The sequence below is a fragment of the Neoarius graeffei genome, chromosome 12 (assembly GCF_027579695.1).
Source record: "Neoarius graeffei isolate fNeoGra1 chromosome 12, fNeoGra1.pri, whole genome shotgun sequence".
NCBI lineage: Eukaryota > Metazoa > Chordata > Actinopteri > Siluriformes > Ariidae > Neoarius > Neoarius graeffei.
In genome coordinates, this window is record NC_083580.1 from 68,921,915 (window position 1) to 68,938,733 (window position 16,819).

The 16,819-nt window shown below is 41.7% G+C and overlaps 1 protein-coding gene across 1 annotated transcript in view; it reads left to right on the plus strand.

The window, feature by feature from the left end:
* Positions 1-5,831: 5,831 nt before the first annotated feature.
* si:dkeyp-50d11.2 (calpain-1 catalytic subunit) overlaps positions 5,832-16,819 on the plus strand; it is a 28,694-nt gene continuing 17,706 nt past the window's right edge. Inside the window, exons 1-9 of the mRNA XM_060936302.1 lie at positions 5,832-5,898; positions 7,022-7,292; positions 7,451-7,520; positions 9,386-9,504; positions 12,046-12,179; positions 13,302-13,470; positions 13,561-13,644; positions 13,717-13,802; positions 15,513-15,587. Of these exons, the coding sequence (XP_060792285.1) occupies positions 7,041-7,292; positions 7,451-7,520; positions 9,386-9,504; positions 12,046-12,179; positions 13,302-13,470; positions 13,561-13,644; positions 13,717-13,802; positions 15,513-15,587 (989 nt within the window). The 5' untranslated portion in view covers positions 5,832-5,898; positions 7,022-7,040. The remainder of the gene's footprint in view (positions 5,899-7,021; positions 7,293-7,450; positions 7,521-9,385; positions 9,505-12,045; positions 12,180-13,301; positions 13,471-13,560; positions 13,645-13,716; positions 13,803-15,512; positions 15,588-16,819) is intronic.

Sequence of the window (16,819 nt, forward strand, 5' to 3'; positions counted from 1 at the left end):
TGGTTTTTTCACCACTTAACTCAGAACTGTGTATCAGTCTATGTAATGGACAATATAATGTTTCCTGACATGTGGTTGCCAATGTGAGTGTGAATGGTTGTCTGTGTCTATGTGTCAGCCCTGTGATGACCTGGCGACTTGTCCAGGATGTACCCCGCCTTTCGCCCGTAGTCAGCTGGGATAGGCTCCAGCTTGCCTGCGACCCTGTAGAAGGATAAAGCGGCTAGAGATAATGAGATGAGATGAGATGAGATGTGGTTGCCAGTTCAATGGATTGTTCTTAGTGAAAGTCTGATCACATCCTGCATTGACATTCTCAGTCACCTGTTCAGTTGCTCTTCAGTTACTCCTTATATATCAAGCTCATGCACATGCTTTATGTTCATTCAGTGTGCACTTCTGACTACAGATTCCAGCCCTGACGTCTTTTCCATAGATCTAAATGCAGACGTCATTTTAGTCATTGTTCTTATTGAAACACTTGCTAGTTGTGCAGTCTTTATGCCTGAAGATCCTGCCATCCATGCCCTCCTTAAAGAATAATAAATAACCCTGTTTCAAAGTAACTTCTAGCCATTTATTTAACATTCAACTAATTACAGTATGTGATTTCTGATGGCCAACTGGTTACACTAGAATTAAAAGGGCTGGCTCACCCTTCCCAGAATCCAATTTGTTGTTTTTGTTTTGAAAGCATATGACTGCTACCTGCTAGCACTCTGTGCAGCAAAACCTCTGCAAATTCACTGTTAATGATCCTTTCGAAACCCATCTCAAACTTTTTCTTCATCTACATGTCATATGTAGAAGCTTTGAATAAAATATTATTTATCTTTTCTTTCTTTCGTGGCACCCAGGAGATGGCCAAGGCCTGTTCTGGTCCACTACAAAGGAATACCCATATGAAAATGGAATGGATCGGTCAAAAGAATTTCAAATATAGATACTTTGACAAAGGCGGCATGGTGGTGTAGTGGTTAGTGCTGTTGCCTCACAGCAAGAAGGTTCTGGGTTCGAACCCAGTGGCTGACGGGGGCCTTTCTGTGTGGAGTTTGCATGTTCTCCCCATGTCTGCGTGGGTTTCCTCTGGGTGCTCCAGTTTCTCCCAAAGACATGCAGATTAGGTTAATTGGTGGCTCTAAATTGACCGTAGGTGTGAATGTGAGTGTGAATGGTTGTTTGTCTCTATGTGTCAGCCCTTTGATGATCTGGTGACTTGTCCAGGGTGTACCCCGCCTTTCGCCCGTAGTCAGCTGGGATAGGCTCCAGCTTGCCTGCGACCCTGCACAGGATAAGCAGTTATGGATAATGGATGGATGACTATAAAATGTGAAAAAGGTCAAGGAGGGGGCGGCGTAGTGGTTAGCGCTGTTGCCTCACAGCAAGAAGGTCCCGGTTCGAGCCCCGTGGCCGGTGAGGGCCTTTCTGTGCGGAGTTTGTATGTTCTCCCCGTGTCCGCGTGGGTTTCCTCCGGGTGCTCCAGTTTCCCCCACAGTCCAAAGACATGCAGGTTAGGTTAACTGGTGACTCTAAATTGACCGTAGGTGTGAATGTGAGTGTGAATGGTTGTCTGTGTCTATGTGTCAGCCCTGTGATGACCTGGCGACTTGTCCAGGGTGTACCCCACCTTTCGCCCGTAGTCAGCTGGGATAGGCTCCAGCTTGCCTGCGACCCTGTAGAACAGGATAAAGCGCCTAGAGATAATGAGATGAGATGAGATCTTGATCCAAAATTAAGGTCAAGGACCTGCTTAGCCTTTTATATATTCCAAAGTGCATGGTATGATGTTGTCCTGAAACATTTTCACTTGTTATGTTTCTCCAGCGTCCCTCAAATAAATATCCATTAGGCCTGAGGTCAGGAAACTGCCTTTGGCTAACCCTTACTGTGGTAGGCCTTCAGGTACTTTACTACTCTTTGGTTGTTGTTGTTCAGGAGATCTACATACGGTCAGAATCAAAATAATTTGCATTTTTATTCACCACTATGTATTTTTTTGTATACACTGTATAATGCTGCCTATATATCTGACAGTAAACAAAGCAGAACCTACACACACAGAGTGCACGGGTTGAGTCGGCTACATAAATTATAGGTTGTGAGTTCACACTGACAATATACAATTTACACATAAAATTGCACGTTGCTCTACTTTTAGCAGTGCCACAGAGCAGCACTAGTGCAATGCATACATAGTAGATCAGTTTTACATCTCAACATAGGTGCAATTATGGAATCTATGCAAAATTGCAAGTTGAATATTCCAATGTCTCAGAGTTTTCAAGCGTGCAAGAATTATAAACAAAAGGTGATTATACGAGGCTGCTGATTAACCAGGAATATAACACTGGGGGAAAAGATTTTCTACTCTCCTCAACAACAGGCCTACTTGACAGCATAAGTACATATTTGTTCTATCTGGTAAAACGTATCTAGTTATTTTTAGCAAAGGGCTTTAAGCAGCACATGAACTGCATGACACAAGAGTACAGTACAGTGTGTTGTTCATGTTGACCTGTTCAGTAACAGATGGGGAATATTAGATCCTTTGGGCAGTAGATGTGCTGTTTATTCTACTTTGAATTTCATGATGCGTAATCTCAATGTCACATACCACAGACATAGACACCTGTTCAGTTAACGATATGATCCTTAATGTTGTAGAAGATCAGAAACCATTTCACAATCTCTGTACTCCCCTGGTGGTACTGAGAGATCTGTGAGATTGAGGCCATAAGGGGCTATATGGTCAGGTGACAGTCACACTATACTGTAGCCTACTATCGCCCCCTAGTGGGGCAAAGATCTGAAACGAGCCTGCTTTCCAGACCATAACTCAAGGCCAGACCACTTATTTATAAACCCAACCAATGCCTCATAACCTAATAGCAGTGCAGCTAAAGGATTTAAGGGAGCCACTTAAGCTCCTTGAATGTAAAATGTTAAAATGTTAGAACTTTCGACATCAGATGGGCAATGTGCAGACATCTCATGAAACCGTTTCATTGAAATATCCGTGGCTTGGGTGACTTTGTTGAAATAGATGCTTGTACAGTTTTGTTACAATAAAGAAACTTACTTATTAGAAATAATCAAGAATAAAATGCAAACTCGGGGCGGCACGGTGGTGTAGTGGTTAGCGCTGTCACCTCACAGCAAGAAGGTCCGGGTTCGAGCCCTGTGGCTGGCGAGGGCCTTTCTGTGCGGAGTTTGCATGTTGTCCGCGTGGGTTTCCTCCGGGTACTCCGGTTTCCCCCACAGTCCAAAGACATGCAGGTTAGGTTAACTGGTGACTCTAAATTGACCGTAGGTGTGAATGTGAGTGTGAATGGTTGTCTGTGTCTATGTGTCGGCCCTGTGATGACCTGGCAACTTGTCCAGGGTGTACCCCGCCTTTTGCCCGTAGTCAGCTGGGATAGGCTCCAGCTTGCCTGCGACCCTGTAGAACAGGATAAAGCGGCTAGAGATAATGAGATGAGATGAGGAAATGCAAACTCTATGCTAAAGTAATTTAAATAATGTGATAATAGCTTCATTTTTGGTGAGCATGCAGCTAGATGAATTAGCACTTGGTTCCAGTCTTCTTGTAAACAACAGGCCTACAGTGTGAAATAAGAGAATAAAAAATTAAGAGATAAATTGAAGTATTGTAAAACTACTTATTAACTGAGCGCGAAGTCTTGATGGGAAAATATCAAACCGAGGTCTTGACAGTCTATGGCTTGGTCCGTACAAAAAGACCTCGGTCTGATATTTTCCCGTAAAGACAGAGCAAGCGAAGTTTTTAAAAAATTTCTCAGATTAAAATAGATGGTCATTATAATGAGGCGTGACGCTGCTTTCAGTCCTGTCGTATTTGTAACGTATTGAGTCACGCATGCAGAATAAATGGCTAGCGGTTTCAAAACTGAGTTTCTGTTAGCAGTTTCTGAATGCTCTTCGTTGCTCATTTCTTGAATAACTCGGTGACTCTTGTTTGTCTTTTGTGTTTCGGCTGTTTTTAATACCGTTTTGATTTCCAATTAATCTTTTTTTGTCGTTTTTTTTTTTTTTTGCAACGTTGAAAGCCGGAGCCTTGGAAAGAAAGCCTGTCATCGCTCAGGGATATTATGGGAAAATACTGCTCGCCAAGGGACCAATCAGAGCACATGATTTTACCGGAAGCAGCTTGTGCCATATAATAATAGTTATTAATTAAATAAGCTTACGTTCCCACTGTCTGTAAAATTGCCTGCGCGTAGACTATGTCACAGCTTTACCGATGAAAAGAAAAAATGTCTTTCTCTTGCCTTCTTCTAATCCAATACGACCCAGGATACATTATACAGATGCATCAGATCCAGAGAGAGTACAAAGAATAAAATGTAGCATGCAGAGAATTTTGCTTAGTCTACTGTGGTCATATAATTTTAGAGATTGTTTTTATCTTTATTTGAAATCCTATATGAAATCCTGTTTTATGCAGCTACTACAAGAGATTAATAATGCAGTCTCACCATTTAGTGGTGATATACAGTATACTATATATACCATGTATATACTGTTCACTATATGGCCAAAAGTTTGTGGACACCTGAGCATCTCATCTCATCTCATTATCTCTAGCCGCTTTATCCTGTTCTACAGGGTCGCAGGCAAGCTGGAGCCTATCCCAGCTGACTACGGGCGAAAGGCGGGGTACACCCTGGACAAGTCGCCAGGTCATCACAGGGCTGACACATAGACACAGACAACCATTCACACTCACACCTACGGTCAATTTAGAGTCACCAGTTAACCTAACCTGCATGTCTTTGGACTGTGGGGGAAACTGGAGCACCCGGAGGAAACCCACGCAGACACGGGGAGAACATGCAAACTCTACACAGAAAGGCCCTCGCCGGCCACGGGGCTCGAACCCAGGACCTTCTTGCTGTGAGGCGACAGCGCTAACCACGACACCACCGTGCCACCCCCTTGTCTTGTCAATTATTATTAATTTTTTTTAAAAATGCATCTAACCTTTTAACATCGGTCCATGGAGAACAGATGCAAAATAGCCATTTTGGCTAATTCTGGCACATTTAAATTTTATGTTTATTAATGTGCATTGTCCATGTCAAATAAACCTATAAATAAATAAGATTTTTATTTATTTAATTAATTTTTTATGTCATTAATAATGACAAATTTGTAAATATATCATTGAAACTTATAGTTTAAACAGACTTATTTCCAAACATTTTCCTTCACATAGGCAGATAACATTTTAAGAATTTCAGGAATGTATCGTGTTTGGGGAAATTCTTTGATGGACAGCAAAGAAACATGGGAGGAGACATGGTGGAAATTCAAAAACTTTCAAAATATAATGAATAAATTAATTCACCCTATTGACAGAAGAATTGAAGAGGAACACTACCCTAAAACTACCCCAGAAGAGTCTGAAGAAGGGTGTGTCTGAAAACCTGCTGAAAGACACGCCCACTGGTCTGCAGTCTGCTCACAGCTCCTCCTCACTGCAGTCGCCCAACCCATGAAGTGCACAGCTGACAGCCTGCATAGTGATGCCAGATTGAACCATAAGGCTCAGCTGGATAATTTTTTTTTAATCAAACTGAAATGCCTCATAGCCATGGACCGTAGAAAACAAAAATGCAACATGGGTTGAAATTAAAACTGAATTAGGATGCTTTATCCATGTCTGGGAGGGAAACAGTTAATCAAATCTGGCAACCCAGCAACTTGCGCAGGCTTGTTTTTTTTAGGACCACTGGCACAGGGCACAGCAGGCTTGGCATTTGGGACAGCTCTGGCTAGACATACAATAAACTAACCTGATTAAAGATAAGCAATAACCAAGATTTTTGATGTCGACTGGAGAGTGCTATAAAGAATATCAGAACTAGGGATCTAAAGGTAGGTATTTTTCAATTTAAGTTTCAATTTGGCTATAACTACTAGTTAGGTTTTAATTTCTGACAGAGTAACCATTAATGTCTTATATAGGCTACAGGAAAAAATATATGTTTTTAAATAGTTTGTCTTTTAACCATAAAATACTTTTTACAGTTGTCATGGCTTCATTCCAAATAAATGTGGCATGCACATAAAGGGTAAATCATATTGGGATTACTGATGAAATTATGCCTTCATTTTATTAATAATAATAATTATTATTATTATAATGGGCGGCACGGTGGTGTAGTTGGTTAGCGCTGTTGCCTCACAGCAAGAAGGTCCTGGGTTTGAGCCCCGTGGCCGACGAGGGCCTTTCTGTGCGGAGTTTGCATGTTCTCCCCGTGTCCGCATGGGTTTCCTCCGGGTGCTCCGGTTTCCCCCACAGACCAAAGACATGCAGGTTAGGTTAACTGGTAGCTCTAAATTGACCGTAGGTGTGAATGTGAGTGTAAATGGTTGTCTGTGTCTATGTGTCAGCCCTGTGATGACCTGGCGACTTGTCCAGGGTGTACCCCGCCTCTCGCCCGTAGTCAGCTGGGATAGGCTCCAGCTTGCCTGCGACCCTGTAGAACAGGATAAAGCGGCTAGAGATAATGAGATGAGATGAGATTATAATGGGTGGCACGGTGGTGTAGTTGGTTAGCGCTGTTGCCTCACAGCAAGAAGGTCCAGGTTCGAGCCCCGTGGCCGGCGAGGGCCTTTCTGTGCGGAGTTTGCATGTTCTCCCCGTGTCCGCATGGGTTTCTTCTGGGTGCTCCGGTTTCCCCCACAGTCCAAAGACATGCAGGTTAGGTTAACTGGTGACTCTAAATTGACCGTAGGTGTGAATGTGAGTGTGAATGGTTGTCTGTGTCTATGTGTCAGCCCTGTGATGACCTGGCGACTTGTCCAGGGTGTACCCCGCCTTTCGCCCGTAGTCAGCTGGGATAGGCTCCAGCTTGCCTGCGACCCTGTAGAACAGGATAAAGCAGCTAGAGATAATGAGATGAGATAATAATAATTTGCTTACTTATATCAATGTTTAAATTTTGGTACAATGTTAAATTCCTGGATCTCTAATCAGTTTCTATGGCATTCTCAGAATTAATCTCTACTGACCCATGGAGCCTATCTATGCCACCGGAGTGGCTGCTCGACTGAGGAGTGAGTGGGACCGCAATGAAGGTTTTGGTCAGAATGACAAGGCTCTGAAGTTCCTTGGTCAAGATTTTGAGTCTCTGCGTGCTAGCTGCCTTCAGAGGGGCTCTTTATATGAGGATGAAACTTTCCCAGCCCAACCTTCCTCACTAGGATTCAAGGAACTGGCACCTGGCTCTGCCAAAACCAAAGGAGTGTGCTGGATGAGACCCATGGTGAGAGTCTGTAGTATGGAAGCCTCCCACAAGTTGCTTACCTGTGGAGGCTCTGGTGCCATCTGTCATCGTTTACATCCAAACACCTACAAACCTCATAGATATTCCAGTCACTTCTGTGCCCTGTCTGACCCATAGGTCTTCTCTGTGCACTTCAGGAGTTCTGTACTGACCCACACTTCATTGTAGATGGAGCTACTCGCACGGACATCTGCCAAGGAGCTCTAGGTACAACACCACACACAGTAGGGATGTAAATAATGTTTTAGCTGAACAACATGATTAGAAAGAAGTGGAAGATTTTTTAAAAAGGCAACAAAGCAGAAATCAATTCATTCACAGGTGAGCGTTAAAGGAGCAGTTTATCATTTTTAGAGCCCTCTGCTGTCTGTAAGGTGTACAGCAATAGCAATGAAAAAACTGACAAACTTTCTTTTTCCAGCTCAACTAATCCCACCTCTTCTGTTGAAACTGCACTATAGAAGTTGCCTTTAAATGAAAAGGTGCAAATCTGAACAGCTGTATGAGAGCAGAGCTAATTTCTGGACCAGAAAAATTAAAGGAACAGTCCACCGTATTTCCATAATGAAATATGCTCTTATCTGAATTGAGACGAGCTGCTCCGTACCTCTCCGAGCTTTGCGTGACCTCCCAGTCAGTCAGACGCAGTCAGACGCGCTGTCACTCCTGTTAGCAATGTAGCTAGGCTCAGTATGGCCAATGGTATTTTTGGGGCTGTAGTTAGATACGACCAAACTCTTCCGCGTTTTTCCTGTTTACATACGTTTATATGACCAGTGATATGAAACAAGTTCAGTTACACAAATTGAAACATAGCGATTTTCTATGCTATGGAAAGTCCGCACTATAATGACAGGCATACTAACACCTTCTGCGCGCTTCGGCAGCGCATTGATACGGAGCTCAGATATTAATGCGCTGCCGCATTGATTTCTTGTAGAAGCCCACACACCTTTTCACATCTTGTTAAGCGCTGGCTAGTGTCAAGTCAGGAGTGTACACATCTATGAAATGTGTGTGTGTGTGTGTGTGGGGGGGGTGTATCTGAGGGTGGGGGGATGTTGGGTAAGTGTGTGTATGTTAATGTTTATGTGTTGTGGTTGTGGGTGATTGTGTGTTGGGTGAGTGTGTGTTTGTACAGCATGTGCGTGTTAATGTCTGTGTGTTATGGTTGGTGGAGATAGTAGTTTAGCTTTACAATCTGTGTTCTGTAATTTTATTTGTTTTTATTATTAATATGTTTTTTTTTTTATCCATTATTCCATCAACCTGCCCAGGGACTGCAGGCGGAAAGTAGCAATCTGCTATAACCTGGCACAAAGCATATTATCTTGTTGTACAGGATTAATGTTTTTTTTTTTTGTGCATTGTCCCTGATATGAAATAAATTACAATTACAATTGGCCATACTGAGCCTAGCTACATTGCTAACAGGAGTGACAGCGCGTCTGACTGCGTCTGACTGACTGGGAGGTCGCGCAAAGCTCGGAGAGGTACGGAGCAGCTCGTCTCAATTCAGATAAGAGCATATTTCATTATGGAAGTACGGTGGACTGTTCCTTTAAGAAACAAACCACATCCATTGCAATATGAAAAATCAGTTTTTAACTCCCATGTGGCACAAGAGAAAAGTGTTAATCCCTATCATCAGGAGATTGCAAGTTTGAATCCTGGAGACGCCACAGCAAGATTGGTCATAGTCTCTAAGTAAGAAGGTTTGCATATCACCTGTCTTACCTGTCAATCACACAAGGCAATTGTGGGTGTCTGTGAGCTCATGTATACAGCAGAGGAAAGATAACGCTTTTCTCCAAGTGTGTTTTGTTGCCCTATGAGCAGCAGTTCAAAAAGATTCAGTTTGCCAACTTCACATGTTTCTGAGGATGCATATCTTAGCCTTGACCCTCCCCAGGTGGTAGCTGTTGTCTGAAAAAGGATAGCTTGCTGGTGGCTGGGAATTGCCAGGTGACCTAACTGGGGAGGAAAATGGGGGAAATGTTTGTTTTTGTAACATATCTTTATCAATAACTAGACAAATATTTCTCTTTGCTAATCATCTCTTTCTGAATCAGGGGACTGTTGGCTGCTGGCAGCCATCGCATGTCTTACTCTGAACGAACCACTGCTGCACCGTGTGGTACCTCATGGCCAGAGCTTCCATCAGCAGTATGCTGGAATCTTTCACTTCCAGGTATCATGTTACAATTTATCACGTCAAAAGTCAACGAGACCTCTTTTACTAATGTGAAAATGCTATTATTTCTGGTCCTTCTGCTAACATCAGGGCAAATAAATAAATAAATAAATAGCTGCTTTTCGTTCCCATTCCACAGAGCAGCATTCAGCAGAACTGCAGATGCAGCAATTCAAACCCCCCAGTGTTAGCTATATTTACAGGGAGTATTTATGGGGAAAGCAGATACCCAATCGCCTCCAACTCACCAGGGCCGGGCAAAGCTTGCTCCCTCTTGTCAGATTCCAAAAGCATGCATGGGTCTGTGTTACAAACCTGTTCAGCCTATTTAGACTCAGTCATCTGAATAAAACAGCATGGATTGTTCACTGAGAGTTGTGACAAAGCCGGTCGTGTGGGGATCAGCAGGTGTTGAAGAAGGCAAAGCAGACTAACAGTATTCTGTTTGTGATTATTGAATTGTTACATTGCTAGTGTTGTACTTATCTGTTTATAGCCCTCGTCTAATCATCAACAACAAACCCTGAGATCTTCTGGAACTACAAACCCTGAGTGATATGCAAGCTGTGATGTGGAGTAATACTGCTGTGAAAAATTGCCAAAGCAGTCCAGTGAATTTATGGCATGCCTTCCAAACCCTTGGACTGTCTCTGGGAGTGTCTGGACGGGATGCATTACAAATACTTCAGTATTTTACAGTTTGGTTCAAGGGTTACTGACCCAGTATCCATGTTATGAATATACCCAGACGCTGATCTACAGTTAATCATGGGAGCTTACTCATCTCCCACAGCATATCATGTGTTATTTTATTTTGACTTTTTAACTGAAACCATCTCGCAACAAGTCATGTCATGACATGAAAAAGAGTATGCTTTTCCGTCTAGCCATACCTCCTGTCTACACAAAACGTTCCTAGTCTAAGCTGTTCTCAGTGATTGTCCCTCAATGGTGGAACGAGTTACCACTAGCCATTAGACAAGGGTCATCTCTATCATCCTTCAAGAAGTTAGTAAAAACTTATCTGTTTCGTGACATTCTTACTGCATGATGTTATTTACTGTTCTTGTATGATGATGTACTCCTACTTTTTATGTCTGTTTATATCCTTGATTGTTTATGATTCTTGATTGCTATTGTTTATGTTCTCGATTGTAAGTCGCTTTGGGTTTAAAAAGCGTCTGCCAAATGCAATTAAAGTAAAGTAAAAAGTAAAGTATGCAATCCATTGCAGTATGTAGAAAAAATGCTTATGTACAGTAATTAAGAAACTGTTTAGCAATGAAGTATATTTCCCACTTGACAGAAGCAATGGTATGCAGTATGTTGTATGTCCTATATACCCCTTATTAGCTGAGCTAGTATGATTGTTCCTGCTTTATGTGATCTTTTTCTATGCACTGATCTTTCATTTGTATGGCAGTGTATGAATTAAATAATATTGGCTGGCATTGAGTGGTATATCAGATATATTCCATTCAGTTAGCATGATACTGAACGAGTCAAAGACGAGTAGCTGAATAGAATAATAGAATATATCTGATATACCATGAAAAAAAAGCCAGCCAATATTCATCTCATCTCATAATCTCTAGCCGCTTTATCCTGTTCTACAGGGTCGCAGGCAAGCTGGAGCCTATCCCAGCTGACTATGGGCGAAAGGCGGGGTACACCCTGGACAAGTCGCCAGGTCATCACAGGGCTGACACATAGACACAGACAACCATTCACACTCACATTCACACCTACGGTCAATTTAGAGCCACCAGTTAACCTAACCTGCATGTCTTTGGACTGTGGGGGAAACCGGAGCACCCGGAGGAAACCCACGCGGACACGGGGAGAACATGCAAACTCCACACAGAAAGGCCCTCGCTGGCCACGGGGCTCGAACCCGGACCTTCTTGCTGTGAGGCGTCAGCGCTAACCACTACACCACCGTGCCGCCGCCAGCCAATATTATTATTATTATTATTATAATACATCCCTTTCAGTTGTTCAAGGCGTCTTTCTCTTTCAAAATTCTCTCAAAGTCTTCCACATTTAACGATGCAAACCTGGTGGCCGTGTTTGTGTATAAATTGTCACAGTCGCTTATGAGCGTGGAAGTTTTACGTCTCTAACGTGTGACATCATGTTGTCTTGACAACCATGCAATATTGCAAATCATATTCAACGTTCATTCAACGTAGAGTGACATAATACATGTAGGATAAACGATATGCAAATTATATTGCATGCTATCAAACCAAATGAATGAAACTCGCTAGAAGGGAATAGAACACATTTTTATTCCATCGAAAAAGTGTCCTGTATGTATAATAATGTAAATTATTTCATGTTACTCAGCAGCAATTACAGAAAAATTGTATATGTGACTGTGGTTTTTAAATCATGCACTGTTTTGGCAAATGAAGTGTCTTTTGATTTGGATATGAAATGATTATAAGCTAACAGGATAAAAAGGTCGGTTTTAATATTAGTCTTCACCCTGATTGACCTGATGTAATAATCAGTGTTCTCACTCCTCTGTTGCAGTTTTGGCAGTTTGGAGATTGGGTGGATGTAGTGATTGATGACCGGCTGCCAATGAGAGATGGGAAGCTTCTGTTTGTCCACTCAGCTGAAGGGGCGGAGTTCTGGAGTGCACTGGTGGAGAAGGCATATGCCAAGTAAGAGGGGTTTGGCATAATTTTAACAGTTTAACTCTGTTCACTTCAATCATCAGAATAGAGAAAAAGATGATTTCAGTGACTTTAAGCATGGCATGGTTTGTTGGGGCCAGACTGGCTGGAGTCTACATGGAATGGTGTGAAAAACAAAAAAAAACATCCAATGAATGGCAGTTCTGTGGGTGGAAATGCCTTGTTGATGAAGGAGGTCAGAAGATTATAGTCAGACTGTTTGGAGCTGAAAGAAAGGCAACAGTAACTCAAACGAGACCGTCAGTGACGGCGTAGCTCACTCCAGCCCCGTCTAGTCCAGAAGGAACGATCTAAAGTGAGCCACCCTGTGCAATAAATGTTGCAAGCTATATTTGTATACACTACATACAAGCTACATATAGAAGATACACCCTATGAATACCGATCTATTTGCCAGAAAGAATCCAAAATGACGAGGAATTGATGGAGAAGAAGCGATTTTTGTTTAACTGCTCATTAAGGCTTAATTAGTCCATAACTTCATTAATAATTACAATTCAGAAAATCTGGATATAAGTTATATGCACCCTAGGTACCCCTACCTTCATGCCAGAAATAATCAAAATTGGTGAAGAATTGAGGGAGAAGAAGCAATTTGTGTGGAAACTGCTCGTTAGGGCTTAATTACTCCATATCTTCATTATTAATTGCAATTATGCAAATTTGGGTAGAAGCTATATGCAGCGCAGGTAGACCTACCTTACTGCCAAAAAGAATAAAAATTGGTGAAGAATTGAGAGAGAAGAAGCGATTTTCCTGAAATGTGGACGATGCCGGATAGACGACGGACAACACATGATGGGATAAGATCATCGCCTGTTGGCTGGATGAGCTAATAACAACTCTTTGCAACTGTGGTGAACAGAAAAGCATCTCAGAATGCACAGCAGATAACCACATCGGTTTCCACTTGTGTCGGCCAAGAGCAGAAATCTGAGTCTACAGTGAGCACCGGCTCACTGAAACTGGATAGTTAAAGATTTTTTTTTTCAATTTTCAGCCGTACATATCCAATGAGCCTGCTGATTGAGCAGGGGTAGAGATGTTCCTATTCCAGTGGCTTATGAGTGTATATTAAATGTGTGACAGGTTAAATGGTTGTTACGAGGCACTCTCTGGAGGCTGCACCTCTGAGGGGTTTGAAGATTTTACAGGTGGTGTTACAGAAATGTATGAACTAAAGAAAGCTCCAGCCAACCTTTTCAGCATCATCCGAAGAGCTGTAGAACGAGGATCTCTAATGGGATGCTCTATAGATGTGAGTATATACATTATATGCGTTACTTTACGTGGAGTGGACATGAGATTCTGCATTTAAAATGATTTCTAAAGACAGCCTCACTTTTAGATTACAGGGTTCTTTGACATGGAGGCAGTCACCTTCAAAAAGCTGGTAAAAGGCCATGCCTATTCTGTTACAGGCGTGGAAGAGGTGAGTAAGGAAATTGTCAGCTGGCATAACCAATACTTACTGGCAACTTAACTCTGAACTCCCTTTGGTTAGGTGGAATTTAAAGGAAAGTTTGTCAAGTTGCTTCGCATCCGGAACCCCTGGGGAGAGGTGGAATGGACTGGAGCCTGGAGTGACAAGTGAGAATGCAGAATACAGTGGTGCTTGAAAGTTTGTGAACCCTTTAGAATTCTCTATATTTCTGCATAAATATGACCTAAAACATCATCAGATTTTCACACAAGTCCTAAAAGTAGATAAAGAGAACCCAGTTAAACAAATGAGACAAAAATATTATACTTGGTCATTTAGTTATTGAGGAAAATGATCCGATATTACATATCTGTGAGTGGCAAAAGTATGTGAGCCTCTAGGATTAGCAGTTAATTTGAAGGTGAAATTAGAGTCAGGTGTTTTCAATCAATGGGATGACAATCAGGTGTGAGTGGGCACCCTGTTTTATTTAAAGAACAGGGATCTATCAAAGTCTAATCTTCACAACACGTTTGTGGAAGTGTATCATGGCACGAACAAAGGAGATTTCTGACGAGCTCAGAAAAAGCATTGTTGATGCTCATCAAGCTGGAAAAGGTTACAAAACCATCTCTAAAGAGTTTGGACTCCACCAATCCACAGTCAGACAGATTGTGTACAAATGGAGGAAATTCAAGACCATTGTTACCCTCTCCAGGAGTGGTTGACCAACAAAGATCACTCTAAGAGCAAGGCGTGTAATAGTCGGCGAGATCACAAAGGACCCCAGGGTAACTTCTAAGCAACTGAAGGCCTCTCTCACATTGTCTAATGTTCATGAGTCCACCATCAGGAGAACACTGAAAAACAATGGTGTGCATAGCAGGGTTGCAAGGAGAAAGCCACTGCTCTCCAAAAAGAACATTGCTGCTCGCATGCAGTTTGCTAAAGATCACATGGACAAGCCAGAAGGCTACTGGAAAAATGTTTTGTGGATGGATGAGACCAAAATAGAACTTTTTGGTTTAAATGAGAAGCGTTATGTTTGGAGAAAGGAAAACACTTAATTCTAGCATAAGAACCTTATCCCGTCTGTGAAACATGGTGGTGGTAGTATCATGGTTTGGGCCTGTTTTGCTGCATCTGGGCCAGAATGGCTTGCCATCATTGATGGAACAATGAATTCTGAATTATACCAGCGAATTCTCAAGGAAAATGTCAGGACATCTGTCCATGAACTGAATCTCAAGAGAAGGTGGGTCATGCAGCAAGACAACGACCCTAAGCACACAAGTCGTTCTACCAAAGAATGGTTAAAGAAGAATAAAGTGAATATTTTGGAATGGCCAAGTCAAATTCCTGACCTTAATCCAATCGAAATGTTGTGGAAGGACCTGAAGCGAGCAGTTCATGTGAGGAAACCCACCAACATCCCAGAGTTGAAGCTGTTCTGTACGGAGAAATGGGCTAAAATTCCTCCAAGCCAGTGTGCAGGACTGATCAACAGTTACCGGAAACGTTTAGTTGCAGTTATTGCTGCACAAGGGGGTCACACCAGATACCGAAAGCAAAGGTTCACATACTTTTGCCACTCACAGATATGTAATATTGGATCATTTTCCTCAATAAATAAATGACCAAGAATAATATTTTTGTCTCATTTGTTTAACTGGGTTCTCTTGATCTACTTTTAGGACTTGTGTGAAAATCTGATGATGTTTTAGGTCATATTTATGCAGAAATATAGAAAATTCTAAAGGGTTCACAAACTTTCAATCACCACTGTACATTAATACATAAACATGCATGAAGGGCAAGAGGTTGGACAAAGAGAAAAATAGATAATGATCTCATTAATTCTGCTTTGTCTCATTTAGTTCCAAGGAGTGGAATGGGATTGATACTTCTGTCAGGGCACGTCTGCATAATTCCCGTGAAGATGGAGAGTTCTGGTGCAGTATCAGTGTTAAATTAATGTATAATAAATTTAAGCATTGTGGATTTGATGTTAAATAGCTGCATTTCTGCAGATGTCATTTGCACTAAGTTCACACACCATTACACTCCTTAGAAAAAGGTTAAATCATTAAGTACAGAATAAAACATGACTGGGCATGTTATGAAAGGAAAATAATCCATTTTTAATTTATTTATTAGCTACACATCGTGCTTTACACCAGCTATAAGTCATTCCTTTATCTGCCACTCTTGTTTCTTGAAGTTATTCAGAAAAAAATCAGTTTGTCATGTTACTAAGAAACCTGAAAAAGAACAACATCCTGTCCTGAAGACCTTCCCATGGAGGAAAATTAACTGACTGTGACTGTGTGAACTGACACTGGAGACTCCTTTCATAAATCTTAAATAAATATCTCCTAATAGAAAACTTCACCATATCAACAATTACATGTTTTTCTTTGTGAAGTAGTAACATGTTTAATCTGTTAATTATTTGTGTTAGATTATGTGGCTCATTCAAGGTAAAAGTTCCAGAGATTTAGCTGTTAGTGTAGAAAGGATAAAGCCATGCTGTAAAGAAAATGATTCGATCAGATTTGATCGTTCAACAGTGCAGTGGAATAAGGCGAAATCATATTTTATTCCTTGTTTTACAAATAGATATGGCCCTGGTCATGCTATTGGTTATGTGGCACAAAGGGTACAATTGAAACATCCTTGTATGTACCCAGTACTATACTTTTTGATTTCCTAATACCCTAGAGTTAACAAATCACAGGGAGTGAGAGCTTAATGGGACCGAGCGCACGTTATCCAAGCATCTGAATGAAGCAACCAGAAGGCTCCATCTATCTATTATCCATAACCGCTTATCCTGTACAGGGTCGCAGGCAAGCTGGAGCCTATCCCAGCTGACTATGGGCGAGAGGCGGGGTACACCCTGGACAAGTTGCCAAATCATCACAGGGCTGACGGATAGAGACAAACAACCATTCACACTCACATTCACACACTGTAAAAAAAGAATAGTTGAGAATACTTGAAATTTCAAGGCAACCGTCTGCATTAAGAATTTTATGTTTTGCCAACGATGTGCCCATGATAATCCAAACTATGATAAAACTGTTATCTTTATTAAGAATTCTTAATTAAGTCAATTTTCAATTCCTCATTCTGCCAACATAGATTTCTCTTTTTGCTGAACAGTGGCATTCACAGTAGTGCA